This window comes from Mustela nivalis, assembly GCF_964662115.1.
Source record: "Mustela nivalis genome assembly, chromosome: 2".
Lineage (NCBI taxonomy): Eukaryota > Metazoa > Chordata > Mammalia > Carnivora > Mustelidae > Mustela > Mustela nivalis.
In genome coordinates this window covers 104,138,915-104,157,015 of record NC_139021.1, presented here as the reverse complement: position 1 = coordinate 104,157,015, position 18,101 = coordinate 104,138,915, and the positions used below count along the sequence as shown (strand labels likewise).

The 18,101-nt window shown below is 40.2% G+C and overlaps 1 protein-coding gene across 3 annotated transcripts in view; it reads left to right on the top strand.

Moving 5' to 3' along the window:
* Positions 1–18,101, top strand: part of RYR2 (ryanodine receptor 2) — a 733,452-nt gene that overhangs the window by 484,390 nt on the left and 230,961 nt on the right. For all 3 annotated transcript variants that reach the window (XM_082721308.1, XM_082721309.1, XM_082721307.1), the window contains exons 30-31: positions 16,582–16,790; positions 17,227–17,579. In XM_082721308.1, the coding sequence (XP_082577434.1) occupies positions 16,582–16,790; positions 17,227–17,579 (562 nt within the window). The remainder of the gene's footprint in view (positions 1–16,581; positions 16,791–17,226; positions 17,580–18,101) is intronic.

Below are 18,101 nucleotides of genomic sequence, written 5' to 3'. Positions count from 1 at the left end.
CTGAGCCGAAGATATCCACTTAACCAACTGAGCCACCCAGGTGCCTCAGAATTCTGTAGTTGTGTAACTTAATTTCTATTTTGCACACCAGTGTATCTCTGGTGGAACTGTCACTCTACCAACCCATTACCCATCTCCCTTTCTGTGTGATTGTCTTTATGAGTGTTAATATATCAGGGGGGAGGTGGGAAAGGGGCTTTTTCTGTGTTTTCTGTCTTTATTGTTAGATATGACCTGAGCTTTTAATTTTTTTAATCGGTTGTTTAGAAATTATTGTATGCTTTGCCTTCCTTTGTTGGAAGGAAGTGCCTGTGTGAGCTCTGTTTGCTTAACTTGTGCCACATAGATTCAGAAAATGGTGTTAGAATTCTAAACAACATGGAATGCCCAAGCATACTATTTAAGCACATAACATATGTTCATGCTCTTGGCGCTGTTGCAAAGACCAGTCAGTCACCATTGTGGAGGTGAAATAGATTGAGCTTGTCTGGCTGGTATAGTCTTATAAACGTTTATGACTTTACACTTCACAGAATTTTTTTTAAATTTAAAAAATGACTCTCATAGTTGGTATCACTATGAGAGAGTTCATATAGCATTCTCATGAGTTGTTTGAAAATTTTATGGTGAATATTGTTGAACTTTGGTTTGAGGTGTTGGAGGGGTATATTGGTCTCCAAGGCAGGTTATTATTTTCACGTAGCCATGATCCTTCGCAATTAACTTCATAGAGGCCACTCGTAATTCTAAATTTTCTTCCATAAAATGGAATTTATCCACACCTATGATTTGAAAATGCTTTTTGGAGTGGAGTTTTCCATTTACCTGTCAATTAACTTCACAGAGCTTACTGAAAAATAAGAAATTCAATGGACCTGCTCTGTTTAACAGGAGGCCCTGAGATGGGCTCCTTAATTTACCCGTCACCCTTCAGCGACAGTCCTCGAGACAAATGGGGCTCAAAAGAGCAAGTATGAAAGGCCACAGGGATATGCTGCTCTTGCCAGAGTACCACAAGGGCCATCCTTGGAGCCAGTCTGCTCAGAGGGATCACGAAGAGGAACTTGAGTATGGGCAGCCTCAAACATGCCACTTCCTCTGGAGTCACTGAGATGTGTGTGTGGTTCTCCCAGTCCATATGCAGTTAACTAATCAGGAGTCATTTCTGTCACAAACCATGTTGCCTGTAGTGGCTGACATTCATATTGTTACCCACAGAGTTCTAGTAGCCAGCCAAGCTAGGACACCTGTCCCTTAGCAAGAGCCTGAAAGGAGTTCTGATTGAATCTAGTCTATCTTAGTAAAGCCAGAGATGGTTATCTCTAATCCAATTTGGGATTAAAGCTTTTTTTCTTTTTTAAGTAATCATTTTCATATGAAACATTTTTTGATACACTTCCTCAAGAGCTCCATGGAGGTGATTCTTACCATGTTAGGTGGGGGACAAGAACAGGGCTAGTAGAGATTGGAGATATTATATATATATATATATATATATATATATATATATATATATATGTATTTCCATTGATCTTACCACATAGTTCTTTTGATTGCTTTAATAACCAGTGTATGTCTGAGTTCACTGTCTCTGTAGAGATAAGGAGGAATTAACACAAGCCAAATCAAGCATGGCACAGATATAAAGACATGTAAGAAGAATTTAAATATAGAACACTTACAAAATCTTTTAGTACTTTAGCAATTACAGTACATTCCTGTGTTAGGAAGTGTGGTGTTGTAGGGGAAAAAAGAAAGAAAGAAAGAAAGGAAGATAAAGAAAAAAAAATTCTGTCGTAAATTCTTTTTCAAACTTGTGATATGATAAGAAATGAAATTGGAAGTGATGATGAGAACTGGAATAAAGGGAACAACAAATCTATCATTATTTGCAGATAATGTAATTATTTGCAGAGAAAACTGAAGAATCTATAGCTTTTACTAGGAATAATTGAAGCATTTAGCAAGTTCGCATTTCTATGCTAGATGCAAACCTGAAACTAGATTAAAGAGAATATAGCATTCACAGTAACATCAGGAATTTTCGAATTTTCAGTAACTAGTTATCACCGTAACAGAAGGTGAACAAAGTATTTACAGAGAAAATCATTAAACTTTATTGATAGATAACTTTGTTAAGAAATTTATCATACAGGGATGCCTGGGTGGCTCAGTTGGTTGGACGACTGCCTTCGGCTCAGGTCATGATCCTGGAGTCCCGGGATCGAGTCCTGCATCGGGCTCCCAGCTCCATGGGGAGTCTGCTTCTCTCTCTGACCTTCTCTTTATTCATGCTCTCTCTCACTGTCTCTCTCTCAAGTAAATAAATAAAATCTTTAAAAAAAAAAAAAAGAAAAGAAATTTATCATACATGGTCAGCCAATCTTTGACAAAGATACCAAGACAATGTAATGGGAAATGGATTGTCTGTTCAATAACTAGTGTTGGAAAAATTGGATATTGACACATTTAAAAAAAAAAAGCAATTGGACCTTTTACCCAATTTTGGACCATATACAATGTTTTTTGACTATACACAAAAATCAACTCAAAATAGACTAAAGACTTAACCATAAGAACCGAAAGTGAAATTACAAGAGCAAACATAGGGGAATAGCTATTTGGCAGTGCCCTTAGCCATGTTTTTTTTTTTTTTCTGGATATGACACCAAAAGCAGTCAAGAAAAGGAAAAATGGGGCGCCTGGGTGGCTCAGTGGGTTAAGCCGCTGCCTTCGGCTCAGGTTATGATCTCAGGGTCCTGGGATCGAGTCCCGCATCGGGCTCTCTGCTCAACAGGGAGCCTGCTTCCTCCTCTCTCTCTCTGCCTGCCTCTCTGCCTACTTGTGATCTTTCTCTGTCAAATAAATAAATAAAAAATCTTAAAAAAAATAAAGTAAAATAAAAAAAAAGAAAGAAAAGGAAAAATGGATACATAGAATTATATCAAATTAAAAACCTTTTGCACAAGAAAGGATGCCATCAACACAATGAAGAGGCATCCTGTGGAGTGGGAAAAAATATTTACAAACCATATATCTGATAAAGGATAATTTTCAAAATATATAAGGAGCTCTTGTAACTCATTGGCAAAAACAACCAGAAACTGCCTATTTAAAAAATGGACAAAGGAACCAAGTAGATTTTTCTTCAGAGAAGACATACAAGTGGCCAACAGTTGTACAGAAAGGTGCTCAACATCACTAATTACCAGGAAGATGCAATTCAGTACCATAATGAGATATTCCTTCACACCTGTCAGAATGGCTGTGATCAAAAACCCCCCAAAACCTAAAGATAGGAAATGTTGGTGAGGGTGTGGAGACAAGGAAACCTTCATGCACTGTTCATGGGAAGTCAACTGGTATCTGCAGGATTATTCACAACAGCCAAGGTAAGGAAACAGCTGAAGTGTCTGTGGACAGATAAATGAATAAAGAGAATATGAAATTTATGTGCAACAGAATACTGTTACCTTAGAAAAGAAGTAAATTCTGCAACTGTGACAACATGGATAGCTGGAGGACGTTAGACTAAGTGAAATAACCCAGATACAGAAGGACGGGTACTAAGTCCTACATGATACACTTAGAAATGATGAATCTAAAACAGTCAGACTCAGAAGTAGAGAGTAGAATGGTAGCGGCCAGGGGCCAAGGGATAGAGAAGTGTTAATCAAATGGTACAAACCTTCATTGATACAAGATGAGTAAGTCCTAGAGAGTTCCTGTCTTTAGTTAACTATAGGCCTGAATTACCTGCCTCAAATTTTGCAAAGAAGATAAATGTTAAGTGTTCTTATCTTATACATCCCCCCACACACATTATGGATGATGATGATGATGATAAAAATAAGAGGGCAGGGGTAAGCTTTTGGAGATAACTGATATGTTTATGGTGTAGATGATTTTGTGGTATATACTTATCTCCAAAGTCCTCAAGTTGTGTACATTAAGTATGTACAACCTTTTCTATGTCAATCACACCTTAATAAAATGGTTCAAAAAAGAGATTTATTACTCAATAAATGAGAGCTATATTATGTTCAGGAGGAAGACAATAGCCTTAAGGTATTAGTTCTTCCAAAATTGATGTATAGATCCCATCCAAACATCATACTTTGTCTTTAAAGTCCCAAGAAGTTTCTCATGGGGCTTGGTATAATGTTTCCAAAATGTATATAGAAGAGTAAAAGACTAAAAATCTCAAGATTACTTATGATAGAGCAGAGCAGGGATAGGGTATATGTTGTACTGTATTGATTTTGAAAGATAAAATAGATAAGGGTTTTTTTAAGGATAGGTTTATTGTAGAGAGAGCACATGTGTATGCATGCATGGGGATGGAGGGGCAGAGGAAAAGAAAGAGAGAGAGAATCTTGAGCAGACTCCATGCTGAACATGGCGCCGGATGCCGGGCTCGATCTCACGACCCTGAGACGCTGACCTGAGCTAAACCAAGAGTCGGATGGTTCACTGACGGAGCCACCCAGGCACCCCAGTGAGGATTTATTTTGAAGCTATCAGCATTAAGACATGTAGTATTAGTGCAGGGATAGGCAAAGGAATCTGTAAGATGAATTAGAGAGGGTAGAAGAACCCATCAGCCCATGTGTGGACCCTTGTAATATGGTGGGTGGCATTGCCAGGGTGCTGGAGAAAGGGAGACTGGGATCTGAACGAATCGGATCATTTCCTTGTATCATACTGTATATGTAACAGCCAGCTCCAAATGGACTGAGGGCTTCAATGTCAAAAATAAAACATTGCAATTCTTGGTAGGAAATATAGGTAAATCTTTAAATTTAGACAATGGGGTAGGAAACCTTTATCTTAGAGTAGAACAAGCAAATATAAAACAAAAACCTGGTGACTATAATAGACTGGTAAATCCATCTATACAAACTTAAGAACTTCTGTTTAAAGAACAACCAAAGAAACCTTAAAGGGAATAGAAAAACAATTTATTAGTGGGGTCAGAGAACTCAAAATACAATGTAAACAACTGAAAAAAAATGTTAGTGTCAAGAAAAGCATAAAGAACTGAAATCACTAAGAAAAAGGATGAAAAGTCATCAGTAGATATCTCATCGAAGAAATCCAGATGGGCAATAAATATATTTTTTAAAGATTTTATTCATTTATTTGACACAGAGGGATAGAGAATGAGAGAGGAAACATAAGCAGAGGGAGTAGGAGAGGGTAAAGCAGTAAAGCAGGCTTCCTGCTGAGCAGAGAGCCTGATGTGGGGCTCAGTCCCAGAATCCTGGGATCATGACCCGAGCCGAAGGCAGACACTTACTGACTGAGCCACCCAGGCACCCTGGCAATAAGCATTTGAGGAAATACTTGTTATTATTAATGATCAGGGAAGTGTAAACCATAATTAGATGCTATTTTAGATACATTCTGTTGGCAAAATTTTTTTAGATATTGGGCAATATTGAGTATTGGCTTTCCTTAGGACCACTTTCTATGGTTCTTAGGGGTGCATATGGTGCTCTCACTTAAAAAAACAAAAACAGGGTTCGGTAGTATCTCTGAAATTTGAATATTTACATACACATGGCCTAAAAAGTCTGTTCCAGTTCCCCAGTGACCTTTATATATCTCTACAGCAGGAGACATGAGCAAGAACGTTGATAGGAACACTACTCACAGTAGCCAAAGCCAGGAAGTCATCGAATCAGTAACAGTTGCTGGAGGATGGATGAGTAAGGTGGGAAACTACAGTGACAGGTAGACTAGGAATATGTCAAGGAAAGAAGTAAGTCCTGAGAGGTAACTAGGGCAGGCGAAGACAGTGCCCCAAAGAGAGATCCCTGTCCACTTCCTAAACCCTGCCAATAGATTACCTTCTGTGTGGCAAATGGATTTAGCAGATGTGATTAAGATAACTCTCTTGGATTTGTAAGGCTCTCCTGGATTTTCTGGATGGTTCCACTGTAATCACAGAGGTCCTTTCAAGAGGGTGGCAGGAGTGAGCAAGGACACAGGAGAGAGGAGTGATACGGAGATGCTGGTTCTGATGGAGTCAAGGAGTCAGGGCGGGTAGGAAGCCTCTTGAAAGGGCAGGGAACAGATTCTTCCCAGAGTCCAGAGTCCTTAGAAGGAACACAAGCCCCAGGGACACTTTGTAGCCCAGTAAAATCCATTTTGGACCTCTAGCTTTCAGAAATACAACAAATACAAAATACAATAAATTGGTTTTGTCTTAAGCCACTAAATTTGTGGTGTATTTTATTACAAAAGCAATAGAAATGAGTGTAAGAATCATAGAGGATGCTACCATTTTTGTAAAAGTCACACACAATCAAAACCTTAAAAGTATGTTTTTAAAAGTACAGGTAAAGAAAATAAGAGAATGCTGATCTTAGGATTTGGGGTGATGGTTTCTTCGGGGGAGGAGGCAGGGAGATGGGAAAATCAACATAATGTGGTTAGATGTAGGCTATCGTTAAGGCTCTTGGTTTTCCTTCGGGTGGTGTGTTAGCAGATGCTTATTACAGGATCTAAAAAGTTCCAACTAAAGAATGAAGTAAAATCAGGTCATGACAAGTGTGTCGGGAACAACAGTTTGTAATTAATCCACTTTGCACTTCTGTGCACTTGAGATTCTTAAAGAAGAAATAGGATGCGTGAGCATGTCTATAGAGCTTTGGGGAATAATCTAGTAGAGAGGGAGAAATTGATGGTAAAAGTCTGAGAGACGATGTTCACTGAAATTCCTGAGAAGGTGAAGAGGGTGTGATCTCCAGCACAGATAATGAAGAATTTTTCCTTTTACAGCAGAGAGAATAGGGTCTGGGTATAAGGAATGGTAATGGTCTGTATTTTACGAGCACAGTGCCTCCTGTTTGCAGGCAAGCCCTCCGACGTGAACGACTCACATTTCCCAGTCCCAAGTTCCTTTTCTTTGCTTTTCTCCCTCTTCGTCATCTCCCTAATATTTGGTCGCCATGTGTCCCACCTGTCACCTCGGTGCCTCATGTTGCTTCCTCCTCTGGAACCCTATCCCTGGGGAGAGGTCTCCCGTCCATGTTCCACCATGGGTCTCCAAAAGAGAATACTTTTCAAAAGAGTTTCTGAACTGGAATTCTAAGGATGCGTCTCCTCTGTGGGGGAGGTTTATCTCATTGGAAATCTCTTCCCCCATTCTACAATTTTGGTGAGGGAGTGGGAATGAGATGTTCCCCCCCTGCCCTCCATTCTTAGGGTCAGACTGAGGCCACCTCAGGGTGAGAAGAGCCCTTCATCAAATGTCCAAAACTGCTCCAGGTCTCAGAGAGAAATAACCTTTTCCTTGGTGAGCTTTTGGGTTGGCTCTTGGTTTTGGTACCATCAGAATGGCAGAATCTCAAAGCCCGAGATTTGGTTTATTAGCCTAGAAAAAAGAAGCCAGGAAGACTAGCCAGTGGCTTTTTCTCTCTGTCTCTGGAGAAACTGAAGGAAATCTTGTGGTTCAAGCATGATGTAACCCAGTTCCCCAATTTAACAACAGAATCTTGGTCCCAAGTACTAGCTCATTGCAAACTGTACTTTTTATTAACCCTGTGCCTTCCTTGCTTCCTTATGAGGATAACTTATTACTTAAAAGCACACTCAAAGGACACATTTCCATAGGTCAAAAACTAATTATCATTAATTTCAACTGGAATAAATGGATGCATCCCCAATCCTCCCAATTAAACCTCATTATGCTAAAGCAATACCAAGCCCCCCTAAAATTACATGAGTAGTAAACATGGTAGTTAAACCCTAATTTAAAACGCATTCCCTCCTTTCTTTGTTCTTTTGTTTGCTTGTTGACCAGCTCTACTGAGTCACTTTCTTAACTGTCACATACTATACATTTCAGATTCCCTCACAAAATGTAAATTATAAATGTCAGAAAAGCAAAACAAAAGAGCAACAATAAAGCAAAAAAGCAAACAAAGAATCAATGGTGAAATGTGCAAGTGCTATGACATTTCCTAACATGCTGATGGTGCACAGAATTTTCTCAAATACATAGCTCATGTCCCACACTTACTTGAAAAAGAACCTATGTACTATGAGCCAGTTTTTACTACAGTAAAGACGAATGCATGTCTTACTTCTGCTGGGGCTTGCCACCTCCTGAAGCATATGAGAAATCAACCAGGCTTACTTTAAAAAAAAAAAGAAGAAATGCCTTGTGGGAATATTGAATGAAATTCTTCCTAGAGTTCAGATTCTTTAAATCCAGGGGTCTCTCGGGGCTCAGCAAGCAAGCATGGCTCCCGAGAAGATGTGTTTGCTGGGGAATATGACATTCTGTATTCAACCACATTCAAACCCACCTGTTATGGCCTGAATTGTGCACCCCACCCAGATCCGTATGCTGGAGCCCTAACCCCCTAAAGTGACTGTATTTGGGCCTTTAAAGAAATCATTCAGGTTAGATGAGTTCATAAGGGACAGGCCCTCATTGGGGATGACTGATCCTCGCAAGAAGACGAAGAGACACCAAAGGTTCCCGTGCACAGAGGAAAGGCCACGGGAAGGCAGCCATCCCCCAGCCACAGAAAGAGGCTGCCGGAGACACCAAACCTGTGGACACCCTGATCTTGGACTTTCTGTCTCTGGAAACACGAGAACAAATTTCTGTTGCCTCACCCACCCAGTCTGGGGTGTTTTGTTACATGGCAGCCCAAGGAAACTGAAACACCTCCCCCTCCGCACGTGTTCCCTGCTAACCTAGTAGTGCTCTTGATCTATATGTGTGGTGCCTTCTGTTACCAGTGGTTTGTAGAGCTAATCATACCCTTGATTTAAAGCAAGGAAGAGAGTCATTTAAAATCTCGCCATATGGTGAGAGAATAGTTATTTCCTCTGGAGATCACCTGCCTTTGACGAAGTCGGCTTGTAGGTACTTATCTTGGGCTGTGTTAATGCCTCATCGCACTGGAGCTTTTCAACCTCATTGGCTCTTCTGTAAGTAAAGATCAGTTCAGGGCCCTCAGGTTCTGCATCTGTAAAGATTATAATCAAATCCAGAACTGATGCTTGTGACGCTCTGTCTGCCACCTGGAAGAACAGCTAGCGAAACTGAGTACCTCGGGGCTCAGACGGCATGGCATTCCTTTCCACGGGAGCGAAACAGAAGAATACTGTTGTAATGAAAATAACTGCATAGCTTCAGGCTGAAAAGCCCTCTAAGGAAAAAGAGAGGGAAGCATAACTTTCCATTACTGGTTTTGTCATGCTACCTTTAAAAAAAGAAAGAAGGAAACCAGAGCATGGAACCCTCAGACCAACATATTCTTTTTATGCTCAGTTGAAATATTGCAACAGTTTAACCACTTCTGGGTGAAGATTGAGATGGTTTTCGACACGACGTGAATTTAAGAGTAGTAGAAGGAGGGCACCGTCCCAGATCGCTGCCCTCCAGCTCCCCCATAACATCTGTCCTGTCACTCTGCAAAACCCGCCATTGTTACAGACCTCAGGGGCAGGTCTGTATCCCACCTGGGACAGTAACTTACTAAGGATATTCCTAATTAAAAATGAGCACTTGCTGGGAGAAGAAGTCAAGAGCATGAGTCACTCCAGTGGAGCCATCCAAACAGCCCCAAATTGTGTTGGGACACTGGGTATTTTGAGTAACGATACAGACAGTTATTTACAAAATGGTAGACTAACTCTAGAGTCTGAAAATGTTGGGAACTGGCAGAATCCATTTCATGGTTTTGTCTAGAATCAAAAAAGATATGTTCTAGAAATTCTTTGGGCTTCTCCAAGAATACAGCTCTTAAATGCACAGGACTTTAACGAATGAGAGAAACTTTTATTTGTATTGTTTAGAGTTGAGTTTCAGATGATCTAGTTTCTGTCTTTTGAGTTTACCTGTATATTTTCTACACGTTTTTCTGGGGAAATTCACTGTGAAATGATTGACGAGTTCAGTGAAAACTGAACTCTGCTTAGCTTAACCTGACCAGTTAATTGACATTTACATTGTGTATATTGATGAAAAGAGGACATTTAGTAGTATTCAGTATCAAAAATAAAATTGTCTACTGACCTTGATTATCTGAAGTGAACCGAGAGTCAGGAAGAAAGTAAGGAGATGTCCCTCTTTGGGCCAAAGTTGGTATTACAAAGTCTTTGTACTAAAGATGTGCTTGTAACACAGTAAATCCCCAAAGGCCTTACCCAGTGTATTTGCCAAGTTGTTTTCTAAGCCAAAGTGGAATAGAAGCAGCAGATTTCATGTCTGAAGTCCTGGTTCTAGACCCAGTTGTGAAAATAATTCTTCCTGTATGGATTTGGGCAAATAGCCTCTCTGTTTTCATTTCCTTAAAATAAAAAGGAAATGAAAATTGCAAATGACTGGAAATGACGCCCGTTTATGCCCCTTCCAGTTCTAAAGATCCCAGAAATCTAAGGCAAGTTGGTCTTATTTCTGTTTTACCCTCCTTCTTGCATTTTTTTTAAAGATTTTATTTATTTATTTGACAGAGATCACAAGTAGGCAGAGAGGCAGGCAGAGAGAGAGGGAGGGAAGCAGACTCCCTGCTGAGCAGAGAGCCTGATGCAGGGCTCCATCCTAGGATCTGAGCTGAAGGCAGAGGCTTTAACCCACTGAGCCACCTAGGCGCCCCTCCCTCTTGCATTCTTTTTTTTTTTTTTTTTCAGTCTTCCTTTTTTTTTTTAATCATTTTTTTAATTTACTTTCAGCACAACAGTATTCATTGTTTTTGTACCATACCCAGTGCTCCATGCAATCCGTGCCCTCTCTAATACCCACCACTTGGTTCCCCCAACCTCCCACCCCCCCAAAGCCTCGCTTCCCGTTTAACCAAATGTAGCACCTGAAACAAATGATTTAACTTATTTGTCTCCTTATCTTGAAAAATGAGGTTAATAATTTATAATAAATGGGAAAGTGCTTATATATTATCTGGCACATACTACGTGTTGTTCTTCCTTCGGATCAAATAATTCAGATGTACCCTTTAGTCTAATATTGGCCATTTTACTGCTTCTGGCCATTTGGCTTGGGTTATAAATGTGGATCCGTATCTGTAGTTCAGAAGTTTCGAAGTCTGAAACTGTGTGCTCCTACAATAAGCTGGTATGCTTGGGATCTGCTTTATCTTCTTTCCTTTTAGCCCCCGCCACAGATTTCACGCCCGCATCACACCCCCACATCCTGTGACTGCCAATTCCTTCGCTGGACTTGCACGCTTGTCACACACCCCTCTGCTCTGGAGCAGGGAGGCTTTTATCCACAGAGAAAGTTAAAATTGGCTGAAGCCATCTGTCTTTTGTTGGAGGAAGCAGTTTAACCATACGTTGTAGCTACTGTTTTAACAGATTTACAAATGGCTAGGGTGGGTCTGGCTCAGCCCCAAGAAGCCAACGGGACTCGTGTGGACTAAATTTAAGATCCACCGCCAGGAAGAAAACTTCCCTTAGACATCCCCAGGCTTTGTCATTTGCAGGGTGTCAGTTAAGGTAACTGCAACAGAAGATGGAGAAGGCAAAGCACAGGAAGGTAGGACCAACATTTTACTTATGCCGAGGTATATGCCTGAATCCGGGGAAGTCTGTTTTCTCGTGTCGGAGTATTTGTGTGTTCAACTTATTTCGAACTGATAAAGAATTGAACCTCTGTTACCATGTTTTGCTCTGGGCAGTGGTTGAGAATGATGTCATTTATCAACCCATCTTGCTTAATTTATGGCAAACATTCAGTAAGTCCTAATAGCATTTATCCTTTCCTGACATCATATTTTATATCTGTATATATAACTATATTTATTTACTTAGTATGCCTGCCCGAAGGTGAGCTCCAGAAAGGGAGAATTTTGTTCACAGATGTATCCCCAGCCAAGAACGGTGCTTGGCACATGGTAGGTGTTCATTGAATACTTACTGAATGGCAGGACCTGACACTAAAGGAAGACAGTGTTGAAGAGTAACTTAGAGCAGGGTTTAGCGTACTAAGGCCTGAAGCAGACCCAGCTTGCCACCTGCTTTTGTAAATAAAGTTTTATTGGAATACAGTCACACACATTCATTTATTTCTTCGGCCCCTTTTGGACTTTCACTCAGGTTTGAGTAGTTTCACCACAAAACCTAAACTCTGTCCTCTGGTTATGTATGGCCCTGACTTAAAGCATGGCCCTTATGACCGAGCAGGTCTGGGTTTCTTCTCTGGCTACTTGGCTGTGAGCAAACAATTTAAGCTAAAAGTTTGGTTGCCTTGTCAGGAAAGTCATAATAACGATTCCTGTCTCAACCAACGGTTGTTAATGTTCTTTGAGAGGGGCATCAGATAAAAACACTCAGGGGGAGAGCCTGGGTGGCTCAGGAGGTTAAAGCTTCTGCCTTCGGCTCAGGTCATGATCCCAGGGTCCTGGGATTGAGCCCCACATCGGGCTCTCTGCTCATTGCGGAGCCTGCTTCCCTCTCTCTCTCTCTCTGCCTGCCTCTCTGCCTACTGTGATCTCTTGCTCTCTGTCAAATAAATAAATAATCTCTTTAAAAAAAAAAAAAAAACCACTCAGGGACCATTAGCCACTACTAGGGAGCCTCGTGTGATGGACATGTTATCTATTGTCTGTACCTTTATTTGCTAGGCACTTTGCCACGTACTGGCCAAATGCAGGGGCCTGACGCCTGGCCTTTCTGTCACATGACTGCAAAGTACTGTAGTTTCCCTCCGCTCTCTTCCTTGACGTCATGGCCATCCAGTTGCTCCTGCTGTGCATACGCTAATTTAAAAACATGGAATTTTTAGAAATATTGGTCATCTTATGATCACAGAAGTTTTATAAAAGCTACATGTTCAGGGGCGCCTGGATGGCTCAGTAGGTTAAGCACCTGACTCTTGATTTCAGCTCAGGTCGTGATCTCAGGGTTGTGAGATCGAGACCTTCGTCCAGTTCTGGGCTGGGTTCCTCATGCTTAATCTTAGTCTTAATGCTTAATATTCTCTCTGTCCCTCTACCCCCGCTACCCCTCCCCACCTCCACAGCTAGCAGTCTCTCCCACTCTCTACAAACAAAACAAACAAAACCACATCTTCAGAAGTCACAGTATGATTTAAATTTTATTAAGTTGATTCCATCTAAGTTAAAAAGGGGAAAAAATATACCCATTTCTACTTATGGATGTTCTTTCATGAATACATGCCTTGAAAGGGCCTTAAAACAAGAAAGCAGTAAAAATGCCATGTACAAGTGTATATCTGCTGTAAACTAATGAAACATTACATCTATTTACTTGTTTATCAAGAAGTAATAAGTTCTGGTTGAATATTTGGGAAATACAAGGGAGTATAATGAAAATGGCTAAAAGCTATATAGATTCCTACTACCCTGAGAGAAATTTGATTTTAATGTATTTTTCCCCCATTTGAAGCATTGAGATGTTAAAATAATGTTCTCCATCCACCTTTTTAATGTAATATTATAAATGCTGTTCCATGATATAAAAACATTTTAAACTTAACCTTTGATTTTTTTAACCAACTTTCTATTTTGAGAAATAGCCTTTCAGGAAAGTATGAGAATAGTGCAATGGATACCTATTTACCTTTCACTGGGAATCACCACTTGTGTTAGTTTTGTTATGTTGGTTTTCTCTCTCTCTGCAGTTATAATCTGATGAGTCCTGAACGTGATTTTTGATGCCTGCACATACTCTGTGTTGTGCATATATCATACTTGTCCATTCTTCTATTGTGGCTGTTTAGTTACTTTTACCTCCCCTCCAGTTTTAAATTTTGTTCACTGAGCATCTATGTTTCAAGCACTATCCACAAAAGATCTCATTTTTAAAACCATAATCCTGTGGGGTAGATGTTACAGAAAAAAAGGATCAACGCTTAGAGAATTTAAGTACCTTGTCAAAGGTCAAAAAGCTGGGAGTTGGTGGAACAGAGATTTTAGTGCAGGTCTCACACTTCAAGCTCCATAATCTTAGTCATTTCAAAGGACCTGCTCCTGTCCGCCATCTTTGATGATAACTCCTCTGAGAAACCCACCTAATTTTCATCTCTCTCCTCTTCCTCTGCTCTTAGCACCCCATCTCTGTAGATGGTTCAAGAGGTATAACTTCTTTGCCTGTCTTCCCCCCTCATTAGACTGTGAGAACCTTCGGGCTGATGCCTGGATGTCAGTCAACTTTTATTCCCAGTTTCTCACATTTGGGAGCTGGTCATAAGTATTTATTGGATAAGGAAATGAATGGTTGAAAGTGTCTTGATGCATATTATGAAATTGTCCTTCATGAATTTGTACTCATTTAATTTTATTGGCGAGATTTCTGATGCTGAACTCACCATACACCCAGCAGCATTGAGAGCTTGATCTTCCAAAGACTGAACTTGTTTGACTATTTTATATCCGCATTACTCTTATAACATTTCTGTAGGAGAAGGGTGTAGGCATATTCTGGCTCTCCAGTTTATTAAGTGACTAGTGTATTTTTACAAAGGCTATCACTTGTTTTCATAGCAAAATACATATTCAGTGAAGAAAATGTGTTAAACTGAGAAGCAGAAAAAGAAAGAACAAAGCGTGTTAAAAAAATCCTACCATTCTGTCCTTTTCTAATAAAAAAAACTTCTGTTTTCCTGGCTTTCAAAATAAATCATATGCTAAGGCTTTCTTTCATAAAATAATATTTACTATGAATATTTTTTCTATATATTCATGAATCCTTGAAAAACAGTTTCAAAAACTAAATAGTATTACATCTCAAGGGAAAAACATATACTTACTGTGCTAACAACGTCCTCTGGTCATAAACAGAGCCACAGTGAACAGTTTGGGATATGAATCTGTGGGCAACCCAAGTTACTTGTTTGTTTTTTTTTTTTTAATGAAAATATTTCAAACATACAGAAAAGTTTGGATATTAGTATAACAAACACCCCAAAATGTACTATGCAAGTGTATATATCTTCCCTTATAGGGTAGGAATTCCTTCTCCATGTAAAGTGACTAGCAAGAAGTAAATCTTTACAATCCGAGATGTTTCTATCTTGGTATCCCCTAGTTTATGTCAAATGGGTGTTAGATTTGCCAATTTGTGCAAATGTGGCTCAGGCTGTCTCAGGTCCATTGTATTTATCCAATCCCTTCCTTTGATTCCTTTGGGGACATGTCTTTCAAACAATTTCCCTTGACTGCTGCTTCAAGAGTTGTCACAGCTGCAGACACAGCTGTGGGTTTTAGTTTTAACTAGAAACTCATCATTCACACTTCCTTGAACACAGCTGGGTGTGTTCTTGCTTCCTGGTCGGTAGCTCTGTTCTACAACCATTTATTTGCGTATATATCCCAATGAATACAAACTGAGTGAAATCATTATGGATTATGGGATGTAATTTTTGCTGTCTCATGCTATATTGAGGGTTATGTATCATGTATATTGTCACTAATTTCAAAAAGGGAAGAAATATAAATCATAATGGTAGTTAGACAATTGCTAGCTTTTTCTTAGGATCCACTGCTTTTTTGATCCGTAAATTAGATCCTCTACTCTGTAGACTGTATTTATTGTGCTGACTACTGGAATTTCTGTGTAAAATATTCTAGAAGGAAATGAAGAGTACATAAACATCCCTCCGCATATCACCCCCCCCCACACACACACACACTGAAAAATTTCATCCCAGCCCCTGGCTAAAGACAACCAATTACAAAGAATTCAAAGAAACGATGGACAGAATTAACATAGATTCCCCTTTTTATTCAGTAGTGAAAAGATTTACTAATCCTGCCACACATTAGATTAGCTGATGAAATGGTTTCGTTTTTGCCCTGTTGCTTATTTCTATTGCTTTTGATTTAGTTTCTTGTTTCCTTTTAACTTATACTTTAATTGCATACCTTAATTATTTAGGTTAGACGTGAATTGCCCTACTTAATCTATAATGGCAGTGACATCAAAGGGAAGGGGACAGATGGAGGCATTTCAGTGGGATTTTTAGCAACTACTTCTGAATATTTATTTATTTACATATGTTTTCTATACTTAGTTCTAGTGTCCCCTAGAAAAAGGCACAATTTTTTCCCCCAAAATCAACAGCAGCTATGAAAACTTTTGAAAATGTTGTCTTTCATCTTTTTTCCTTGAGTTCTATATGAAGAAGTCTGTGGCTCAGCCTGTGCTCAGTACTTCCGTGTTTCAAGTGCTTGTTCTAACTTGAACCCACCTTCTTTCTTACCTTCCCTCTGTGAGGGAGTCCCATGCATTCCTGAGCTAAGAGGCTGTGGGTTGGGGACATCCTTCTGTTACTGGCCACCCTAAGACCCCAGGAGGACTGGGGGCTACTGAGCACTTCTCTCATTTCACAGAAGTCCAGGGTGAAACTAAGGTCTTATCTAGGGGCCATGTTTAGTAAATTATGATCAAACCCTGATCTTCTGACCCTTACGTTTAATACTTAGCGTCAGTGGTCTCTTCTCCAAATAATGTATTACCTCACGCCAACGTCTTTCCCAAAGACAAGAGTTCTGGAACAATGCTTTTGGGAATTCCAATCAAATGGGCTGTCACACGAATGATACTGAACATTTTATTTTTTTTTTTCTTTCCTCCCAGGATTCATTCCTGTCTGTAGCCTTGGAGTGGCTCAAGTGGGCCGCATGAACTTTGGAAAGGATGTCAGCACCTTGAAATATTTCACCATCTGTGGCTTACAAGAGGGCTATGAACCGTTTGCTGTTAACACGAACAGGGATATTACGATGTGGCTGAGCAAGAGGCTTCCTCAGTTTCTCCAGGTCCCATCCAATCACGAGCATATCGAGGTTTGCTTTTTCTTTAAAATTCAGACCATTGCCAAAATCCAGGGATGGAATGAATGTCCTTACACGTGGGAATTCCCCCCTTGGACAGTTATTGCCACTTACTTAAAAAAGTGGCCCTGAAGTGTTACGTGATGGTGGAATCCGAACTCAGCGTGAGGTTCTGATTTTAGGCACTTCATGGGGCCTTTACTGAGCAACACCAGGCTCAATCTGAATAAATGTAATTGTAACGTGAATTTCCCAAACTGCCTTTGGAAATGACTCAAAGCTCTGAGTCCGTAACATAGTACTGACTGTGTTTCATCTCGTCATTCCCAAAACTCTGCCGCGTGTGGGCCATGTTTGGGGTTTGAAAAATGTGATGTCTGTTAACATCTTTAGAATCAGGAGGTCGACTGTGGATTCATATCTGAACTCCCGCTTCTTCCTTTGCTAGGTGACCAGAATAGACGGCACCATAGACAGTTCTCCGTGTTTAAAGGTCACTCAGAAGTCCTTCGGTTCTCAGAACAGCAGCACTGATATCATGTTCTATCGGCTGAGCATGCCCATCGAATGTGCAGAGGTTTTCTCCAAGACGGTGGCAGGAGGACTCCCAGGCGCTGGGCTCTTTGGGCCCAAGAATGATCTGGAGGATTATGATGCAGATTCTGACTTTGAGGTTCTAATGAAGACCGCTCATGGCCATCTGGTGCCAGATCGAGTGGACAAAGACAAGGAAGCCACAAAACCAGAGTTTAATAACCACAAAGATTATGCTCAGGAAAAGCCCTCTCGTCTGAAACAAAGGTCATTGATACATGCAACATGATTTAAAATGTGTTGTTATTATGTGGGGAGGGGTACAGGAGAGAGCAAGGGATTGCCCAGTGTCTATTTCTTCTTGCCCCCCTTCTATGTATAAAGGATTCGACAGGGAACAAGAGAGCAACCTGTTTGCTACCTGTTTGTTACCACAGACATAATCTATGCCAAGAGTTACTTATTTAAAGCACTTCTTTATTGTGGTAAGAAACACATAACAAAATTTGCCATTTTAGCCATTTTTTAAGTGTATGGTTGAGTAGTGTGAAGTAGATTTGCATCGTTGTGAGACAGGTCTCCAGAACTTTCTCATCTTGCAAAACTGAAACTCTGTCCCCATTAAACAACTCTCCTTTTCCACCTATCCACCAGCCTGTAGTAAGCACAGTTCTACTTTTTATTTCTATGAATTTGACCCCTTTCTGAACTGGAATCATAACATATTTTTTTCTGTGTCATTGACTTAACTCACTTAACGTAATTCCCTCAAGGTTCATCCATGTTATT